At 39.4% G+C, this 22,716-nt stretch overlaps 1 protein-coding gene across 1 annotated transcript; it reads left to right on the plus strand.

The window, feature by feature from the left end:
• The first annotated feature begins 1,234 nt into the window (after positions 1-1,234).
• CATSPER3 (cation channel sperm associated 3) lies at positions 1,235-21,036 on the plus strand. The gene is made up of 8 exons (XM_007431198.2): positions 1,235-1,350; positions 5,009-5,162; positions 8,286-8,525; positions 10,882-11,064; positions 12,442-12,582; positions 14,170-14,289; positions 20,312-20,469; positions 20,815-21,036. The coding sequence occupies exons 1-8, from the start codon at positions 1,235-1,237 to the stop codon at positions 20,915-20,917; spliced, it is 1,215 nt and encodes a 404-aa protein (XP_007431260.1). The 3' UTR covers positions 20,918-21,036.
• The last annotated feature ends 1,680 nt before the right edge of the window (positions 21,037-22,716 follow it).

Genomic DNA, 22,716 nt, shown 5'->3' on the forward strand with positions numbered 1-22,716 from the left:
GTGGCCGGTTGTGGTGGGAAATAGGCTCAGACTCGGCTCAAGCAAAATGGAATGGCTGTTGATGCAGGAGCCTTCTGCTTCTGGGGCACTACTAACTTTGATTCTCAGTGGAGCTGTACTTCCCCAGGAACAGTGGGTCCATGTACTGGAGATCCTTCTGGATTCATGACTCTTGCTGGAAGAGCAGGTGGAGGCTATGGCTGGGAAAGGCTTTGCCCGGCTTTGGCTGGGGTGCCAGTTGTGAATTTACCTGGAACAGGATGCTTTGAGGTAATCTCTTGCATAGATTACTATAATTCAGTTTACATGAAGCTGACTTTGAAGACTACTTGGAAACTAGTTAGAACAAAACGCAGTGGGCCATGTGCTTATTGGACAATCTCATTACTACCATATTATGCTGATGCTGTGAGAGCTATATTGGCTACCAGTGGGTTGTTAAACTTAACCACTGCTATGTTAACTCTTCTTTAGGCAGCTTTGATTTACTTTAGCTTTCCTCCTCCTTTCCTGGAGAGGAGGAGGGAGAGGGAAAAATAACTCTTTTTCCTGAGCCTTCTGAAAGCCAGCACTTTGGTCACACTTCTCCACCCTGTTCCTCTTGTCTTTTCCAATGCAGCTCCAATCCTTTCACCAGGCAGTCCACTCCACAGATTTTCCTTTCTGATCCTGCTTGCCTCTGCTGGGTAGTCAGTTACACATTTCTCCTTCCTCCAAGGATCCTCTCCCCAACTGCATTGCCTGGTTTCCTCCAGCAACTTCAATTGCCCTTGATAAATGCACGATACCTCCAGTCCACAAAGAAACACACAACACAAACCTAGTCTACAACCTAGTCTCAGTCCTGGCAGCTCAGCCTACCATAGTATTGAACAACTTACTAGTTTCAAAGTTGGTACTGCATAGTCTAAAAAGTGGGCAAACTGTTTTGTGCAAACAATTGTACTTAATCATTTTCCTCCATACGTTGATAGCTGAATCATTTCCTCTACAGTTTTCATACTATAAATAAAAAATACAGCACTACCAAAGTGATGAGATTGTTTAATGTGCTTTCCTCTAAACTGGGAAAGCCCAAGACAGCAGATCTTAGATTTTGCATATGCCATTCTAAAATTGTGAGGTCACAGAGTAAGTGAGGTCAGACCGGCACTTTCGTTCTTTCCAGGTAGGCTTTCTCTTGATTTACAGTGTTGGTTGTGAAAACACAAGCACAGTTCACATTTTGGGAAGTATGGCTGTGGATTCTTTAGAATTTCCTGAAAAATCTCGACTAATTAACAAGCTCTCATTTGAGGCATTTAAGTCTGGATCTGAAATTGAAGTGAAACGCTATTTGTTTGGATACCAGTAAGTTTTCAGCCAGGATTTTTTAGTTATATATCACATCTAGAAACTGTTTCATGAAATTTTGAATCACATATTGCCCAAAGCTATATCTGGTATATGTACAGTGGTACCTCGGGTCACGAACGCTTCTGTTCACGAACAATTCGGGTCACGAACAGCACTGTTCGGAAAATTTTGCTTCCGTTTGCGAACTCCGTATCCGTGACAAACAGGATCTGTGGCCATTTTCCCTGCCGTGACACATGGTCGTGGCTTCCTGTAGGGAGGGGGACTCTCCCTCCAAACAATAACCGCCTCCCCACCCGCCTTCCTGTCCTCCACGCCAGAAGTCGCCTCGAGCAAGGTTAGCGTTCTCTCTTCATAGTGTACTGTACTGTACTTTGTTTCATATTTTTGTGGTTTTAAAAAAAAATACATATGGTTCAGAACAGATTAACTGTATTTACATTGAACCTTATGGGGAAATTTGATTCAGGCAGCGACCAAAATCGGTTGGTGACCAAATTCGTAGGGGTCAGAACAGATTAACTGTATTTACATTGAACCTTATGGGAAAATTTGATTCGGGTTGCGACCAATTCGGGTTGCAACCAGAGTCGCGGAACGAATTAAGTTCATGACCCGAGGTACCACTGTATCTTAAGAATTATAATAATTTTCAATGTCATGTCCTTGGAAGGAATGATGTGCTTCTCATTATTTTGTACCATGCAGAAAAAAAGGTTTCCTTTTTATTTCAAAATTCCTTTTAAAGGAGAAGATAATTTGATGAATTTTGGAGTAATTTTTCAAGGTCAAGAATGAAATGTTTGTCCTTAGTTCTGGGTGTGAGTACCCCATTACGCTGAACAATCTTCTCTTCAGCAACTTCCAGCCTCCCTGGATTTTCATACTTTGGTTAATTCTCTAGGTAAGAGATGATGAGGGACCTTCTCTCATTGGGCTTGTTCAGAAATAATGGGCAGCCAGGGAGGGTTCAGAGTGATGGGAAGGCACATAATGAAAAAGGACAGCCCTGGCAGTAGCAGACTCTGTTGTCATCTACAATACTAAAATAAGCTCAGAAACACCACCAACAAAATTTTGGAGTAAATTCTCAAGCACTTTAAGATTAGGGTAAAAAAGCTGAAGCCTCTTTTGGAAGGGGGAAATTTTTTTGAAAAAGTTAAGCACAGTGTTACTTCTGAAAAATTTGGCATTAGCCAGATCAAAAGGAGAAGAAATGTTCACCCAAACTGTGTACCAGAGAGAGTGGTGGCTTATGTGCAGCAAGAAAGAAGCAGTCTTTTCTGCAAGGTTTCTCTCTAGTTTAGTAATGATGACACATGTATGTTTCTTATCGTATATTATCCAAGCATTTGTAATTCCTAGCAAAAGTACACTCAAGAACATGAAAGAGTTTAAGGTCTGAATAAGGAACACCAATGAGAAACTCCAACAATAACATGAAGCAATTGCAGTGGGGAAAATGGTCCTGAATGGCAAAAATTCCACGTGAACAGCAGCTTGACCAAGATCTCTGGTGATATCCTAGCAGCCCATCAAAGTTTCAGCAAGGATGGTAGTTAGCACTGCAAATGTACTACAGTGTCCTGTGGTCTGCTCATGGCATGCATTTAATATTTCTGCTTGCACTCAGAATTGTAGATGACCAGAGAAAAATTGAGAGTTCATACATCAATCTAAATCATAGTTTGTTTAACCATGGCTAATGAAGAAACCAGAATTGTCTGGATTCATGCAGTACAAATCATGACTTAAAAACCATTGGAATTAGGTTCACACACATTCAGACAAACAATATTATAGCTTAACATGTGAAATAGGGCAAAATGTCTTACAACACATAATGCATCTGAACATTGCAAACAGGATACATTTATCTGCCAAACCAGACAACTTTGTTTTTAGGAGACATCACTGACTTCTAACACCCACATTCTCTTTCTAGATTATTCTTTCTTTTGGCTGTTACTCTAAATGCAGCTAACTTCTTCTAGGAACACTTGAACAAAAATGGGCTCTGATTACTCTTTACCTTTGGAGTCCCAAATGTCCTGGATGGTCTTTGAAACATTCAGATTGAAGGAAATGAAGTGTCCCCAAAAGGGGGTGCTTTCTTCTTGCTGAGTCCCCAAAACAGGAAAGCCCCGAACATGCAGCCTTCTTTCCAAGATAGCTAAATCTGTACCCCAAGTGTGATGGGATCCCTCGATGTGAAGACATATCAGAATCCTCTGCCCCCTGAGAAGGCAATTGCTTTGTGATAGTTCCACATATATAACATTCCAGTTTGGGGAGATTAGATTTCTATCCTGCCTTTCCTCCAGGAGCTCAAGAAAGCTTACCTAGAAATCCCTTCATTTTATGCCCACAACTGCAACCTCATGAGGCAAATTGGATTGAGAGTGAGTGACTCAACGTCACCCAATGAATTTCCATGGCTGAGAATGGCAACTCTGGCTAAAAGGGTCTGACAGCAAAGAAACTCTAGCCATGGTTCACTTATGAATGAACTTGAAACAAGAGTTTGAAGTAGGTTTCAGTTTTTTAGGAAGAGAGAGCCACAACTAAGGCCTATGACAGTGGACAATTGGAACATGAATGCTGGGAGAAGAGAAGAGGGCTATGCAATAAAGCATTCCATACACAGAGGCTCCTAAACACCGAATTATGTACAACCATTGTCCAATACTTCTCCTTTTAAAAAAATGAAGAAAATCTACACAGGAGAGAGGCTAGGATGCTTTATCCTTTCACATTTCTGTTATAAATCATCTCTTCTGGCCCTTTTCCACTATGGGATTCAAAATGGTCAGAACACTTTAGTCGTTTCTTTGTTCTCAATTCCGTTCTTCTACAGTGGCTTTTCTTTTGGAAGAAAGAAAAGTTTTCCTAGGCTGTCACTGCAAGCAGTAAAAGCTCCTTTTAAATGCAAGTCTGAAACGGGCATGATGCTCTTGAGTCCCCACAACACCATGAGGCTTCAGAAGCCAATGCGATTATTAGCTTAGTTCCTATTCCAGAGGAGGTGTGGCCAAGTCCATTTTCTAGCAAGTCCTCTGAAATAGTGGGGTGGGTGGTTTTCTCATGTAGTCAAGACACTGTTGGTATTTGTGCTCTCTTCTCTAGTGACTCAGAGGTGTCGCTTTGCCATTCCCCCAGCATAGTAGCCAGTTGTTTATTTATCAGTGAAAAAAGCAAATTTGGTTAGAGATGAACAGAGATGAGGCATTTCCCCCCACCTTTGGTTGGAAGGACAGTTGGCCAGCTCCATGGGAAGATGGGCTGCAGCTATGGGGACCCTTCTGCAATAACACAAAACTGCTTCTGGGGATCTAAGGGGTGAGGCTGGTGGCTGTGCAGAATTGCCTCTAATAGCACTTGGCCCTTCCCAGCAAAGGAAATATTATTCCCCAGTTGACTTGACATCTGAATTCTTTTCTTGCTATTTCACCACAATTGAAGGATAATCCAATGAGTCTATACTTGCAGTTAGTTGTTTTAACTATCTGACTATTCCTGTCTAATTCCAAAGCACTTCTTATAACCACACCTTCTGTATGATATGAATTTGTTTTTGTTTGAACAAGCAGGGGCTTAAGAAAACAGGATTTTTCAGGTTGCAGATTCAATTCTGTCATATTTTTCTTTCCAGGAGGAGAGATGCTGAGCTGCATAAGTTTGTTGAAAATATATTCTATCATCCTCTGTTCAAGTCTATTATGATCAGCAGCATCACACTCAATGCAATATTCTTGGCTTTAGAAACTGATTATAAAGTTCGTTATGAGTCACATTTCTTCCTGGAGGTAATGAACGCTGCTGCTGGCTGAACTGGCCACAATTCCTCATTTGACATTGATTGCTTTGAAGACATTATTTCTTTTCAGAAGAAAAGAGGAGGAAGATGGGGAGAAATATCAAGTTTCAAAAGACATTTCAGCCAATTCATGGAGGAAAAGGCTATCAATGTGTGATAGTTGCATTTTATGCCTAGCATCAATGGCATTTATAACTGTAAATATCAGTCATACAGGGCTGCTATTTTGCTCAGGGGCTGCTTGGAAGCTTCTGAGGGGCTTCTAGTTAGCCACGGAAGGAATGGCATGCTAGCCTAGATGGGCTTTGGGTCAGACCCACCAAAGCTTACATCCTTTTGTGTTCAAACTTTAAAGAACTGGTTGCCTTGAAAGCAATAACTTTTTGGAAAAAAAAACATCTGCAGGAAGAGAAAGGGATGCATAGTGACCGAGGCACAGACAATTCTGCTGAGTCTTAAGAATTGTGACTGAATTATTAATTTCAGTGATAGGAAATTAATACAAAGAGTATTAATTAATTAATTGCACTGATACAAAGAGTAGGTGCAGAGGGTGTGGATCATAGGAAAGGCAACGAAATTAAAGCCCAAAACCAGATTTGGGGAATGGGTATTGGTAAGTTAACTGCATGCATGCTGTTGGATTTAATTTAGTTATCACGGGAACTTTAGCTGAACTGGGGGCTTTTCACATAGTCAAGTACTATTCATTAGGGTGGTGTAATGTTTTAGATTGGAAGGTACAGAGATGCTCTGGAGTGAGCATGGGTACGCACGTGGTGCCCGTGTACAAGTCCTGAAACCAAACACATCTTATCCCAGGTTTGCAGTACAGCTGCGGAAGACAGTGATGCGATCCTGGGAAAGATCCAGCTGCTTTAAGGAGGTGCAGACAGGGGTTCCTGGAGCTCCCTTGCAGACCGTGAAACACTCTTTTGTCTTTGGATCCAAAGCCCTGAACAGCCATACTATTTATGCTAATTCTAAAGGCTTGGGGTTCTTCAAGGGCAGGAAGGTCTCCAGCAAAAGCAGTACTATGTAGCAAAGCTGTAAAGCCATTGTTAGCCTCCCTGGCACAGACCAGCAAGGTCCAAACGTAAGCAAAGATTCAACATGGCATGAGGCATCAAGCTGAAATCTGAATCCAAACTCAACCCACAAACCCATCTGCTACACCTCTAATCATAGTACTAACCAACACTTTAGTGCTGGGTCTGTGGCTTGCTGACTGAGGGCATTGAGACTCCTTTGTTCAGGCCATGCCCAAACTTAGTTATTAGCCCTTATGCCAACTAGAAAAATTGCTGATAAGTTAGGATTGACTCCTGAGCAGTTGCCTGGCTTGTGCACTCAGATCTTCCATGTATTCCCTTTCCCTCTCCCATATATTCCATAAGGCTTGGAAAATATTATGTTGCATATTCAGTATGATAGGGACTTGTTTATCTGGATTGTTTTTTTCCGTCCTAGTAATCAGTATAATTTTCTCTTCACCCACTTCTTGGTAATCTGTTTGGAACTGAACATATTTTACTCTCAAGCTCAAAGAATATGAACTTGAAATGAAAATGTTTGCACTGTAATAACCTCTTCTCTCACAATTTAGCCTTCCTCTTGAGAAGCATTTATCTTTCACATACCTTGAATCTCTTAACTGACTTGAAGGGAGCTAATGTACACAAACCTCTTGGCTTTAATTATATATTCCACTGGTGTGGAAGCTGAGAGAAAAGCCTGGCTAATGTCAAGAAGTCCATTCATTGCTTTATTTTTAATAAATAATCTGTCAAGGGTTTTGGAAATGGGAGCTATATAGTTTTGCTTATTTATCAAACACTAACCCTTATACAACATTATCACCTTCCAATAGATTAAAAATAAAAAATAGAACTGATAGATCCTGCATCGTTTTATATATTAAAGTGACATCACTGATCTAAGATTGATGGAGCTAAGTTCAAATTTCTAGCTGCATATTAGACAACTAGACACAGGGTGGATACCATTTCCTGTACTGGACATTGGGTGCATACCATTTTCTATGCAAAACTTGTCTTCTTAGGAGGTCTTTTTTTAACTGAATGAGCCAGAATTTCAGCTCTGAAATCTGAAGATTCATTGATTAATTAATTAATTAATTAATTAATTCACTCACTCACTCACTCACTCACTCACTCACTCACTAACATTGGTATGCAACTCATAGTAGTATTACTTGAAGAGGTCTAATAGTCTGTTAGATGCCTCTCACTGAAGAATGCCTGAAATTCAGCCTCCCTCATCCACCCTCTCCCTTGGCCCTCATTGGTAGGCTTGCCAGATCTAGGCAGTAATAATCTGGATGGCCACCACATTATTACAAGCTGGTGAGGTTGTGCCCTGCCATTTTCTCTAGCTTTCTTCCTTCATGTCTTCTATCTCCCCAGCTTTCGTTTGTTTCTTTCTGGGCAGGAAATTCCACTCCCAAGTGAAGGACTGGATTGCAGTTGCCTGTTATTCTGTTCTGCTAAGATAAAGCCTTATCTGTGAGACCTAGAAGCCTTGGGAATCAAGGGGTTAAAGGCTGCTGTGCTTTGCTGCATATAAATTTCTCATTTATTTAAATTTTTCATTAAATTAATAATTCTTAAAAATTGAAGTCAGGTGGCACAACTGTCAAGGAGAGCCTATATGGGCCCATTGTGTCCATAATTCTCAAATTGCTTGCCTCAAATTACACCATGTGGTGGAAGAGCAGTAAAATTAAATAATCTAGTTGTTATTATTTAGTTCAAAAACTGGAGGGCAGATAAGCAGACAAACCTGAAAAAAATGACTAACTGTAATTTATAAGCTTTGAAAGGAAAAGTCCTTAATTAGGGAAGCTAAATATTTGCTCCCACTTTTGAGGAATCCTTTGTTTCTGGAACAATTCTCCTTCTGGGTTACCTGATATTTAGCAGCATGCTATATATATGTGTGTATGTGTGTGTGTGTGTGTGTGTGTGTGTGTGTATGCACACATACATACATACATACATACACACACACATACACTGTATATATATATCAGCAACATATGAACAAACATGTTCCTTTGAACGATATCACTTACAAACCATTTCTTTCTTAGGTAGCAGATCTGATCATTTTAGCCATCTATACCACAGAATTTCTGATGAACCTTTACTTAGACCCAGTTAATTACTGGAAGGATGGTTATAAGCGTTACGATGCTACTGTCCTCTTCATTGCTTACCTCCCGTACACCATTGACCGTAGCAATCCGAAAATGCACCATGTTGTAACCATGCTGAAAGGGTTCCAGGCACTCAGGGTCCTCAAGCTGATCTACTATAGCCCGGGCATGACCGTAAGTAATGAGATACAGCTTTCCTTTTCCTGTTCAAAAGGAATCCCTAATTTGTTTTGTAGGCCTTGTGCAATGTTCCAGATCTCCTGTCAGCATTAATACCAAGATTCACCTTCAGGCTTTGGAAAGGGATCACATATTGGAATGCCTTTCTAAGACCAAGCCTAACATGCTAATTTACCATTAGAAGATTTTTAAAAATATATTTTTATCTTGGAAGCCTATATGATCCTCCTATATTAACCCCACATTTCCTGGATAGGGAAGAAGACCTCTCCATTCAAAACTCTTCCCATCAGAACTGATAGCACTGGCATGCTCTGGATCCCTTCCATCCAGCAAGGCCATCTCATGGGACCCAGGAAGCCTGTTCCACTGTTGTGGAGCTGTCCTGTGGAACAGCTTGAGCCCTGAGATTCAGAAGGTCCCAACTCTATTGGTCTCTCATAAGAATCCCTTGGCTGGCTGGGGAGTTCTGGGAGTTGAAGTCCACATATCTTAAAGTTGCCAAGGTTGAGAAAAAATGCCCTAGGCTAACAATCTAAGCCCCAAGCCATACTGGAAAGAAAAACCCAGTTTCAGATGAAGAATGCTGCTTCTGGTTCTCCTAAACACAAGCCATTGTGCTCAGCACTGAGTTAAACCTCGAGTAATTGATGTTCCGGTTCTTTTTATTAGCACTCTGCACAGCAATAGTAAACTTAAGACAGAAGTAGTAATTTCTATAGAACCTCTACTTTTTAAACAAAGCTGTTACAGTACTGTTGTTCCTACTCATCAATAGTGTTTATTATGAAGCAGCTGTCAATCTTCTGGGTCTTCTGCAGTATAATAACTCTTGCTTAATATGCCCTTAGAGGAAATAGTGAAAAGCACAGGGTCACCAGCTAAGAACTCCAAACAGAACTAACTCTTATAAAGTACTACAAATGACATCAGAACATACAATAGATTCTCTCAGGAACAGATGTGAATTCTGACTTGGGAATGTTGCTTGAGTTCATATTGCTGGTCATGGATTTTGGCTAAGATCACAAACATTTCTATTAACTCAAACCTGCAGAAAAGCCCATGCTGCCCACGTATCATATTACTCTAGGGACTGACGAAAGAATAGACTGGCTGCCTTTTCCTTTACTATAAGCATACGGATGCCAAATACATATGCCAAAGAGTGCCTAGTCAATCTGCTAGTTCTTTCAAGACAAACAGCTGTGGCTGCCAACAACATCTCACGCTTCAAATCCCAAATCCATTTGCTGGACTGTTCAGGTGTTTAGTTAATGGATTTCTGCAAACCCAGGATAAGGTGCTCATTGGTACCTCTGGATACAGCAAAAGAATTATTTTGTGATGGCAGATCAAAGATGATACCAATTTAGCAGTTCCCATGCCTTTTAGTATTAATAACACCAGATGCATCCACATTTCAGACATATTTGCACATTATGTTTTGTACTTCAGAATCCACTTCTGAGTACAAAACACAAGGACATGGTGTTATTTATTCATTGTGGTGATGAGGTTGTGCAAATATTGCTGAACAAATGAATAAAATCAGGGACTGGAAAAAGCAAAGGCCGTTGTGCACGCAGCTAAGATGCATTCATCCATCTATCTATCCGTGCTGCAGCAGGGATCTCTTTTAAGAAATCATTTCCAACCCAGCAGAATGTTGGAAAGAAATGTTGTAAAGGGGGAAGGACTCTGTCCATCACCCCAATCACTCTCAAAAAAGTGAATAGAACGGGACCAAATCTGGTGTGGGGAAGGAGCCAGCAAAAGAAAAATCAGGTTAAAAATGGGTTGAATCAGGCTGGGGGCTGCGAAGAAAAAACACCCAGAAAAAAAAATCTCCCAATATATCCCTATAGGAGGGGCGTTGGGAAGTGGCATGGAGTGTTGCTGACATTTTAACTCCCCTCCTCCGGCATGTGATCCAAAACAGAGCTATGCAGGGATTGGAAAGAATTCCAGAAGCGGTAATCTGTATGCTTTCCCTAAATTGCTTTCTCTGAAGTAGCCTGTGGGAATGCTGGTTTATTGTGGTTTCTTTTTCCACAATTAGGCATGCCATGCCATTGATTATCATTCTGTGAGATGGCAACTTTGCTTGAGATGGGCAAAGATACATCCAACTCCATGTCCTACTGTCCCATTTTTTTTAGTTTAAATCTTCCCTTTTTATCTTCATGTAAAACAGCCTTTCCTGTCCTGTGTCCTCCAGAGGTGGCTGGCAACTCTGAAGATTGTTGTCCTCCCACATCTGGAGAACATCCAGTTGGAAAAGATAGACATAAAGTCACAAAAATTGTATTCACTTGGTTTTTCTTTCTTGTGTTCCTCCCTTCTACAGAATCTGATGGCAGCTGTGGGCCAGACTGTGAAAAATGTGATCTATGTCCTTGTCTTGTTGTTCTTGCTAATATTTATCTTTGCTATTCTGGGACATGGTTTGTATGGAGACCGTCAACATGGAGACCCGCAGAACTGGGGCACTTTAGCAGCTGCCTTTTTTACACTCTTCAGCTTAGTAACGGTAATTTTACATGCATTTCACATCATGGTCAGCTCTGCTAGACTAACTATGCTAATATTACTGTTTTAGAGTGAGAGCCAAAATTGGAGACTTAGTTTCTCCAGGCTAGTTCTTTAGCAAAATGAACTTAGGCAAAATTTGGGGTACAGCTAGATTGAGTACCAAGAAGATCTGTGTGCTTATGAAAGGAGAAACAAGGGTCAAAACCTTGTTTATTTAAATCAAGGTCAATAACTTGTCAGGATTAGAAGTTTCTCCAATCGTGTTTGCTTTGATTTTGTTGGGGTTAGACTGGAGCAGGAAATAAGCCACTTTCAAGAGCTAAATTTTAATCTAGATATCACTCAAACTTTGTGGACTTGCACAGGCAAAACAGGACCAACGCCCGGTGTGAGTTTTGACAGTGCTCAAGCCCTGCCTATGATGCATGATTAGGCTTTAAACAAATTTTGTGACCCTTCTCTAAGTTGCTTCTGATGCCCCAGTGGATCAGTTTATGAACCTGATACAGGAATTTACTTGTTTCACTGAAAATTCAGAATATAATTTCACTAACTGCTTTCTTAGGATTAATAAAGCTGGTGTAGTTGCCAGAACTGATCTGGTGTAGTTGCCAGAAATGATTGTTCTGATTAACTTTGCAATAAGGATCTTAACTTCCCTGTAGTACCGTCATAATGTCTGGGTACACTTTGTGAACAGTATTACTTTGGCTTTAAAAAAATAAATAATCGCACTCTTCAGCTTAGCTTGTGCATGTGTAGAGCGAACATGCAAAGATCCATGCAGAAATAACCATAAACTCTCTGGATCAGGCCAAACTGATTTAGTCTAGCCTTTTCTTTCCACAATGACCAATTAAGTGTTGATGGAAGGCCCCAAAATGGGACACAGGCCAGGGGGTCCACAGGGAGGTCAAAAACATCAAGATGGCAACCACAACAATATAATCAAGTTCTGCCCCTGTTTTACATGCTGTGTGATATTTTGGTTGTGGCCACCACCTTGACTTTTTGACTTGCTCCCTGCAAGCACCCTGGCATGGACACATTCCTACTTTCTCATGTTCCCCAGCACGCTGCCTCTGGCTAATAGCCTTTACCCTGCTTAATCTTTTTTATGACAGTCGGAGACAACAGATAAAACAAACGTAAAGATAACTGAAGGAGCATACATGCAAGAGTGCAGTGAAATGTAGGAAACAGTAATGATGATCAAACTGGTAATTTTTGCTATTTATTAATAAGTGCACTCAGTTTAGGTATCACTAGGAATGTGTGTGTGTTGCAGGGGAGATGCATTGGACTAGAGAAATGATTTATCGGATGCTTGCGAGAGACATCTTTAGCTTGTAATGTTTAATTTGATAAATTTCAGGTTGATGGCTGGACAGACTTGCAGGAAGAATTGGATGCTAAAACATTTGTTACAAGTCGAACATTCACAATAATATTCATTCTCTTAGGGTTTTTTGTATTTTTCAATATGTTTATTGGAGTTGTCATTATGGGTATTCAGGTAAGTGGATAGCATTTTAAAATTTCTACTCAAACCCAGTTATTAGAAATAGGCATTGGGGATAAAAATAATGTCAACTATCACAGGATTAAAGAACCTCAAAATTAAAGCATTTCATCCACTCGATAGAAACCTCTTTTGGGGTATATGTTATCCTATTTTCTATATTTTTAATTTTGGTTTTTTTAACGTAACTCAGACTAGTCCCATACTTGATTCTGGTTTACCAAACCTCCTTTGGCTGAAAAGGGTGTTTATGTTATGTCTACCAGATCTGGTCTGCAAAACTTCAGACAACCACTAACTAAATGGGAACAAAGAATTAGAGGTTTTTGTATATATTTGCAGCCATCTAGCAGTTTTTCAGATTTTTGCACCCCAGATCATGTCCTGGAAGCAGAGAAATTCTGGACCCAGAAGTTCATGGTATCAATACTGAAAGTATGAATTAGTCATTTGAACAGATCAATATTATCAGTTTGCAAACCGATATATCACTATTTCTGCATGGTCTGGTATACACATAAGGCTAAAGCATTATAAATTTTGTTGAGCTTAACATGATGTGTGAACCCAACCATTACTGCTTAACGTTATGTAACTTAGCCACTATGGCTTAGTGAAAATACCATGGTTTAAACACTGTGTGTGGTCAGGCATGCTTTATTCACTAATAATAAACCATTGTCAGAGGTTGTTTTCCCACTGGTAAATTAGAGTGTCTTCCTCAGTCATCCAAACATGGTTGTGCCAAAATAATAGTACAGGTAGTCCTTGTTTAGACAGCCAGTTTGGTGAACTGGTTAAGGCATTAGGCTAGAAACTGAGAGACTCTGAGTTCTAGTCCCACCTGAGGCACACAGCCAGTAAAGTGACCTTGGGCCAGTTAAGAAAACTGCAGGGGTCTTTCCAGGCAGTTGCCAGGAGCCAACACTGACTCGAAGACACCAAAAAAAAGAGAGTCCTCTTTTAGTGACTGACATGTAGCGACCGTTCACATGTATGATGGTGATGAAAAAGTAACTTTGTGACCGATCCTTAAATTTATGACCTTTGCAGGTCTGTAAAGCAAAGGAAATCTGAAGTAAGATCATAAGTACAGTTGCAGTTTCACTTAGTGACTGCTTTGCTTAACGAATGAGTTGCCAGTCCCAGTTGTCACTAAATGAGGGCTACCTGTAATGAGGAAAGACTTTATGATTTCAGTGGCTTGGGTGATGCCATGAAGATACTGTAAGTCACAAGTGGGGAAATGGTCAGAAATTCACCCTGGCCACCTGGACAGCCAGATAACATAGGAACTGAGGAAGTAGAAAGAGAATGAGTACACAGATGGAGAGAAAACTTAAACTTGCAAAGAGAAAACAAATTGTCATTTGAGATATGGCCAATGCTGCAGCTGATTTTAAATTGCTGCTGCTCACAACTTAACCGATATGGTTGTAAATTGTTGTAAATGAGTTACCCAGCGTGTTACTCTGCTCTCCAGTTTTGTCCTGTCATCTCCAGTCAGTGAGGCCATTCTTAGTAGGAAGCTAGATGCAAGTGGGGCCTTTGTCTCAACATCCTTTCGTCTGATATGTGCAGAATTCAACTGAGCGATATGAGCAAAAGCTGAAAGAAGAAAGGCAGACTACTCTGATTACAAAGAAGCAGGCCATCTTAAAAAGACAACAGGAAGAAATATATGAGTTGTTCAATCTACAGGTAGGCTCTGTATTTTATATAATATTCTTCAATAGATAAGTCTCCATTAACTAGTTACTGTATCATCAACTCAAGTTTTCATCAATGTTTAGAAGTAAAGCTGTGGTTTATGGCTCATCTGCTTCATAAAGATGCCCAACTGACCATTTCTTGTTGACATGTCATGACAACATAGACTCCATCCCACTGCCAACCTGCTGCTGAAACAAACTGAAGCTGATTCAAGGTGTTCTAGCAAGCACATTGTGTTTTTCCAGTTATTGGGCCAAAACACCTCCTTTCGAAACAATCCACAGAAGCTTTCAGAAGTCAGTGATCAGCTGAGCTCTTTTGACCTGCCAAGTCTGCTGTGGGACTGTGACCTCCCATCCAGCCACTGATTGTGCACCTGTAACGATCTGCCACCTGCTGATCCCAAATCCAGTAACCTTCCTTGCAACCAGTATTGATTCAAAAGAAAGTTCATTTATTGAGAACAAGTGTACAGTTCCAAAGCATTGCTAAGACTGAGCCTAAGTGCGCCAAAAGTTGTTTTTCTTACTTTTCCCCCCTACACCCCCCTTAGCTCCTGGTCTCCTGATTCCCTTGCTGGTACGACCTTCAGCATGCCAGCGCCTGTGATAAGGAGCCATCTGCTTCTAAAGGTTTCTCATTCCTTCTCCCCGCCCCCCCCCATTTACAATGGCAGAACTGCAGCATGTAAAAAGCAATTTCTAAACTAGCCATCATAACAATCTACTATTAAATCTTGCGAGGATTCTGACAGCACCTCCATGTCTATTTGTGGTCTGGCTGCTAAAGAGACCAGAGACCTTTCTTGTGCAGTTATTTTCTGTGGTTTGGTCAGGGGAAGACCAAATGCAGATCTTTCATGAAGATGACATTCCCACCGATAAGCACAAAGCAGAGTCCCTCCCAGCAATGTTTTTCCCATAAGCGACTGGGCAGGACCAGCAACTGAGCACATCAGGAGCCATACTGATGACAATTTATGCATCTTGGAATAACAATATCCTTAGCAAGATAACTTGCATACATTTTAAGTTATTTATTTATTTATTGAATTCATATAGCCGCCCATTTCGCTTGCATGTGATTCTAGGTGGGATACACAATTAAAACAAAAGCTTAACAAGCAATATAATTTATCCATTAAAATAATTAAAATCTTTTCTTTAATAAAAAAATTATTAAGTTTCAAACAAGAATAAAATACACAAAGACATCAAAAGAAAAGCAGAAAAGAAAGAAATAGATAAAGAAATGTGAAGGAGAAAGAGAAAAAAAGGGGGAGGAAAGAAGAATAGAAAATAAGAAAATAACAACTTCTTTGGTACAGTTATAAGTAAAATAATACTTTAACTTCTTTCTCTAATAATATCAATAAACACAATATTTCTATAACAAAAACAATTCTAAATCTCAAATCTCAAAGTCAAAATTTCATTTCTTTCAGTTACAAGCAAAAATCCCAAGAGTAATTTCTAAATAGAAACAAAGTTAAAGAAATTTATACAGACATGTTATTCCCAAGATCTTTACCAACATTTGAAGTATCATTTAATCCATCATCATTAAACACCTATTTATTTTCTAGAACAATAAAATCCATAAACATTATCATACAATCCCAGTCCAAAAATAAATTCCAGTATTACCAATCCAAAATCATAACTTGTACATTTTAACTTTGGTCCCATAAGTCCACTTTAAATTCCTTTTTCTTCTTATCATGGAGCTTGACATTTAGGCTTTTCTTCAAGTGAAATCTCAGGTAGTAATTTCTTGTCACGTTGTCCTTTTTTACCATCAAAGACATCTTCAAAGGTTTAATAAATCCTTCCTGCGAATCCAAAGAGAGAAAAATCTCCAAAATACTCTTCTGCTTTATGGTCTGGATATTGTCAAAAAAGATTTCTGTTGTAAATTTGGGCTTTATAGAAAACTCGTTATCTCCAGGCTCAAAATAAACTAAATCATCCAGCCCTCCATCCAAATCCAGATCTCTTATTCCAGTTTCCTGTTCTGAAGGTTGCCTTACTTCACATAAAATGGTTAAAATCAATAAAAAAACCCTATAATAACAAAAAGACAGTGAAGAGTGCAATCAACTTATACCAACCATTTAATGGACTCCATGCTTCCATGGGATCCCCAGGCCCAATGGCAAAACCAAGTTTTGAGGGCCTTCTGGAAGGCCAACAGGATTGGATCCAACCTCACCTCAGGGGAATGATGTTCCAAAGGGTGGGTACCACAGCAGAAAAGGCTTTCCTCCTGGGCCCCACCAAACAAAGCTCCTTGGCTGATGGAATCCTAAACATGTCCCTCCTGCTGGACCTGATGGGATGGGTGGATGTAATTGGGGTGAGGCGGTCCCTCAAATAATGACATCTTCTTCATACCTTTAAGTGCCAACTTTCATCAGAACTCCTGTTTGTCGTAAGAGTTCAAATGAGTAAGGAATTCTCAGTGTTCGTTTTCTCCCAAGACAGATGGCTAAAGAAGCCTAAAATCTGTGATTGGAGAAGTTATCCAGTGCAGACTTGACTGGCTTATAATCTATTCAATAAATTGAAAGGGCAGCAGTTTTTGTATCAGCACACCCTCTAGCACATGTTAATGAGGCTGTGTAGATGAGCTGTTAAACTGTTCAGTTTGCTCCCTTATCCTTGGCTATGGCTATTCTCTGTTGTCTGGGACATAATGCCAACCCTGGGACAACCATGACATCATTGGTCAACTGTACCTTTTTTTTGAAGTTTCAACTATAAAATTTATAGTGTTGATTCTGAGTGACCACTCAAATAGATATTCTCCACGATGATCTGTCCCAAACCTTGTTCTTCAGGTCTTCCAACAACACATCCATTCCCACTCTAATTGAGTCCATCCACCTTGCTGCTGGTCGTCTTCTATTTACTTCCACCTTTCCCAGCATTATAGACTTCTCAAGAGAGCTAGGTCTGCATCTGTCCAAAATATGATAATCTGAGCCTCATGAGAGGCCTGTAAGATCTCTGGATTGATTTGTTATATGATCCACTTAACATTTTGTTTTCTTGGCTATCCATAGTACATTCAGGGATCTTCTCCAACACCAATGTTCAAAATTATCAATGCTCTTCCTATCCTGCTTCTTCAAAGTCCAACTTTAACTTCCATAGAGTGTCACAGGGAAAACCATTACCTGCATGATTCTGATCTTTGTAGGTATAGACACATCATGGCATCTGAATATCTTTTCTAAGGCCTTCATTGCTACTCTACCAAGTGCTACTCTATGGTATATCTCTTGACTTTTGGTTCCTTCACTGTTGATAGTTGAGCCTAAAAAGCAGAAGCTATACATCACTTCAGTATAATCATTGTCAGTTCTAAGGCTGGTTGTTGTATCTACTGTTAGTTTGGTCTTCTTTATATTTAATCTTAAGTCTAATTTTTTCACTTGCTCATTTCCAGATCATTTGTTTTTAAGCTATCAGACTGGTGTCATCAAAATAATGCAGGTTGTTGATGTTTCTTCTTCCAATTTTAAAACCACACTCATCTTCCAATCCAACTTTGCTTCTGAGTTTGGAAAACTTTTGGAAGGCCTTTCTTGTTTTTCCATGTCTGTTCCCATCTTTTATATCTTCACATATGTTGCTATAATACAGGTTCTTGTTTCTTTTAGCAGTTTTCTGAAATTCTTTGTTAAGTTCTTCCTGAGATCTTTGTCTTTCTTGGCTTTGGCTTCTCTTCTCCACTTGGCAGTTTCCACCATTCTGACATGCAATTTGTTTTCTTCTATACCTTGGTCTTTAGCAGTTTCTTCTCACATTCATCTTTAATAACTTTTTGATTTCATTCCATGGTTCCTCTAGTTCTCTGTCAATAAGATTCAGAATTTTAAAATGATTCCTGATGTTCTCCTTGAAAATGGTGGGTATATGCTCATGAATATATTGTGGAAACTGGTTGGCTTTCTTCTTCTGTGCTAGCTTGACTTGGAACTAAGACATAAATAGTTCATGAAACTGTATGTTCTATAGTCAGCCCCTGCTCATGTCTTTGCTGTTATAATGGAACTCTTCCACTTTCTTATACAATAATGTAGTCATTTTTGATTTCTGTGTACTCTGTCTAGTGATGTTAATGTATGCTAGACAACCCTGTGATCCATTGGGTCATCCTTTGAGAGAAAGGTAGTCCAATCTGATGTGACCAGAATGAACATGAAATTTTAGGCTGATCATATATATTTTTTACCCCAATGCTGGATGGTCCTGTGATCATCTAAGAAGAGCATATATCATAAATAGAAAAACAATTGTAGTGCCAAACAAATTTCAATAATAAGTCAATATTTACTTACCTAAACAGATAAACAGAATGACCACAGGTGGGCAAAAAAGCAGTGGGAGCGGGAGCAACTTCCGACTTCCTGACGGCTTCCCCATTGACTTTGCTTGTGGGAAGCTGGCAGGGAGCGTCGGAAATCATGATCACGTGACTGTGGGGATGCTGCAATGGCTGCAACTTTGTGAATAAAAGTGGTCTGAACATCGTAGAAATTTCAATTCCACAGGAGTAACGGGTCCTGAATTTTTTTATGCATTCTTTAAGTTAGCAGATTTTAGGTACCTTGTTTCAAAAATCATTGTGGTATAATGCACCATTTGGGTTAACTTGAGAGTACAGACAAACAGATAAACATAATGAGAGTTTTAGTAGTATATAGAGAGGCATTGTTTTGTTATTGGAAGACTGCATTAGAAGAAATAATTGGATTGGCAGAAATTGATAAGGTGCTCTCTAGCTTCATTTTGATTTTGTAAGCTGTACGGTCCAAATATGTTTTCCTCCCCTAATACTTGCAACTTTGGCATTCCAGTCTTGGAACCACAAGCAGCACATCTTGCTTGCATGTTCTGTCGATTTCAAATTGAAATTGATCATAACACTTATCAACCTCCTCTTTTTCTGCATCAATAGTTGGAGCATAAAGCTGAATAGTCATCATATTTAAGGGTTGTCCACAGTCTGATTGATACTATTCAGTCATTGACTACATTGCATCCAAGTACTGTCCTTGCTATATACTTCCCGACTATGGAAACAAAACCATTCTGTCTTGTTTTTCATGTCCTGAGTAGTAAAGAGTATGATCTTCTGACAGAAAGTGTCCCATTCCAGCCCATTTCAATTTAATGATGCCTAAGATGTCAATGTGTAGTCAATTCATTTCATTTTTCACTGTACTGAGCTTTCTCATGTTCATGCATCTTATGTTCCATGTTCCCATTGAAATTCTGTCTTCGCAGCTTTGGATTTTCTTTTCCTCATGGAAACATCAGCAACCAGGCATCTCAAAAGCTTTAATCTAGCCACATCATAAAGAACATTACTACTCTGAAAGTTCCTCAGTTCTTCTTCAATATCATATTGAGTGCCATCTGATCTGAGGGGGCCCATCATCTGGCATTATCTTGTCAATCACTTTGTTGATGTGGTTTTCTTGGTAAAATACAGGAATGGTGTACCATTGCCTTCTCTCTCTCCCCTCCCCACCATATTAAATGATGTTTTTGCCGTTGTCACTTAAAAGATCATCCACCTCCATCATCTTTCTATATCACTGCTGCCCAATATACTGTAGGTGCCTATTAGCTTTAACTGGGCAGCTGGGATGACCTTCACGCCTTGGGTGACCCTGCTGTGATACAGATTCTTGATTTATATTCCCAGTGTTCTTCACTCATCCCCACCAAGGAACACCCCTCCCCTCCATGTTAAGATAGCATAGCATGATATGAGGGGACCCCCATCATTAAATATTGAGACTGGACAAAATTTGCAAATTTTAAAGGGGTGATTCATGAGGGAAATTTCTAAATCTGACCTCCCACCCCATGCTTTCCAGTGCTGGTTCTCTGCTATTTGAATAAGCAACCTGACACAGTCATTAGTTCTATGAAACCAAACCAGGCTTCTGAGTGAATTCTGGTAATTAAACTTCATACCTCTCTTTTCACCCTAGAAATCATCTGAGTACAAAACTTTTGCTGAAATGGCGGAAAGCTTTAAAAAAACCCTCCTTCATTCAGATCCTATGCTCTTGGAAGATTTCTGTGCCAGCCTGCCATTCATTGACCTCTATTTGACATCCCTTGATCGTCAGGATGCCACCATATACAAGTGTGTACCTTTTCTTAGAATGAACCTGAGAATTAGACCCTATTCACATGCACTTAGCATTCAGCAATGATCAAATGCTTGATAGCCCTCAATCCTGAGACCAAATAGAAAATGTTTCTTTTTTAAAGCATCTGAAATAGTTACCCCAAGATTGTTGCTAAGGGATGGGTTTAGAGATGGCATAGCCAAATGACTCTCAGTGTCCAAAGCATTTGCTGCATATTGAAAATAGAACTTCATCAAAGAGCATTGAGTGGAGTAGTTTCTTTGTTGCCCTGATAATGAATGAACTTGGTCTTTTTGCCTTTCAATACTGATATGATGACTGGATATGTTTAATTTCAGGCTGCAAGATCTCTACTATGAAATGGTTGCCATTCTGACCACCCTGCTAAACCAGGAAAAGTCTTTGCAGTCTCTGCAGTGCTTTAAGGGAAAATCTAAGTAATCCATTATTATCAGAGAAATGTAGGTCATCTACTGCCATTAATTAACATGCCAAAATATTTTCTTTGCATATGAAAAATAAAGGAAAAGAGAAACCTAAGTTTAAGAACTAGTCGGATTAATGCAAAACTCTCATGAGCTAAGATATTATTGATTTTGTTCCTTTTGGGAAAATATAAACATAATTTGGCAGCTTTGCTGATGTATCTTGGTGTTTATGGCTATATTTCTTTCATTTTTCATAGGTTTATGGCAAAGCACACACACACACACACACACACACATGCATAAGATATACATACTGACAGTAGAGCCATGTACACACATACATTTATCTACTTGAGAGTTTTCTATTCTTGTTGTGAAGAAGGGGTTGGAACTGGTGTCCACATGAAACGTCCCTTCCCAAAGTGGATGGATGCACAGAGAAGCTCAAGCTAGACCTTCTGTCATAACCTTCTGTCATAACCTTTTTAGCAATTAATTCCATTATTCTGGCCAAAAAAATTGCCCATTCACACAGAATGTATTATCATATGTTGAGCATATACCCTTCCTGAATTATTGCCAAAGTTTGAAAAAGAACGAATACTTTAGATGCAACTGAGTGGAGAAATTGTCAGCTCTTGAAATTCTTTTAAGAACTTGGCAGATTGAATGTCCCCTGCTAAAGGAAAGGAAAGAGTTCTCATGGTTGGTGCTGAACTTTCTGGCTCACATATTTTGCTATTATAGCTCTGAAGTCCTTTGTGATTATATATAGTGGACTGGTATATAATATTTTATAAAGAACCACTTGAAAATATGTCCTGTTTAATAGTAAGTGGTTAGTCTGGGTCAGTTGCTGGCTTTTTTGTAGTAAAATAAATTTGAAACAGACCGAAAGAGTATCTGATTCTAGGGTTAGAAGCATTTGAAAAATGATGCCCATAAAGCAAAATTATCAACACTTTCTAACAGAGAAACACTATTTTTAAAAAATCATTTAACAGAATAAGTTCATTGATCATGCTGCATGTATTTCTGGGGAGTAGAACTCAGACTAAAAGTTGGTTTTGCAACAGTAAATCATTTTGAGTTTGAAACCCTCTCTGTCAGTGATATCTAAGACATCTTCCTTTCCACATAGTCCTACTGTAGATATATTTCATAGAGCATTAATTCTAATAGTATGCAAATATTCTGCATTAGACATAATATGAATTGTATGTTAGCTTTACAGCAGATGGCAGCATTTTCCTCACCTTGTCTAATCTCTAAAAAGCTAAGTGAAGTTGGACCTGGTAATAACTTGGATGGGAGACCACCAGAAAATCCCAGGGCTGGAGGGTGGATTAGGAAGTAAAACATTCTGGAAGAAGGCAATGGCAAACTATGTATTTTATTGCTGCCAAGAAAACTCGTATCTGGCTGAGCTTGGATCAAAGGAATCAAGTGCTTGCTTCCATTGGAAAAGAACCACCTCCATTCAAATGTGGAATGGGGTCTGCCTACTTATTACAAATACAATAATTTTTGAATATAACTCTAGATTTCCCAAATTTGGAAGCTCTTCTAGAACCTTTCATTAGAATTCCTTATTGCATGTCAGGAAAGATAAAGTTCAAAATAAACAGAGGTAAGTGAAGGGTGCTCAAAATGAAAAGGGCATATTCAGATATATTCAAAGTAAATACAAGATAAAAAGCTAGGTATACAAGCCGTTCAATGAAGATAGCAACATGCTAATAGGTAACAAAGAAAAGGTGGAGCTACTTAATTATTTTGGTTCTCCAGCAAAAAAGTATGTGTTCCACCAGG

The sequence above is a fragment of the Python bivittatus genome, unplaced genomic scaffold (genome assembly GCF_059951505.1).
Source record: "Python bivittatus isolate LINGU-HERP-01145 unplaced genomic scaffold, Pbiv_v1 ctg000080_np1212, whole genome shotgun sequence".
Lineage (NCBI taxonomy): Eukaryota > Metazoa > Chordata > Lepidosauria > Squamata > Pythonidae > Python > Python bivittatus.

Excerpts from the sequence above, each read along its gene's own strand:
- CATSPER3 (XM_007431198.2), top strand. The coding sequence starts at position 1,235 with ATGGCTGTGGATTCTTTAGAATTTCCTGAAAAATCTCGACTAATTAAC. Across the intron at positions 1,351-5,008 it reads CGCTATTTGTTTGGATACCA|GAGGAGAGATGCTGAGCTGC; the intron begins GTAAGTTTTCAG and ends TTTTCTTTCCAG. Across the intron at positions 5,163-8,285 it reads AGTCACATTTCTTCCTGGAG|GTAGCAGATCTGATCATTTT; the intron begins GTAATGAACGCT and ends TTTCTTTCTTAG.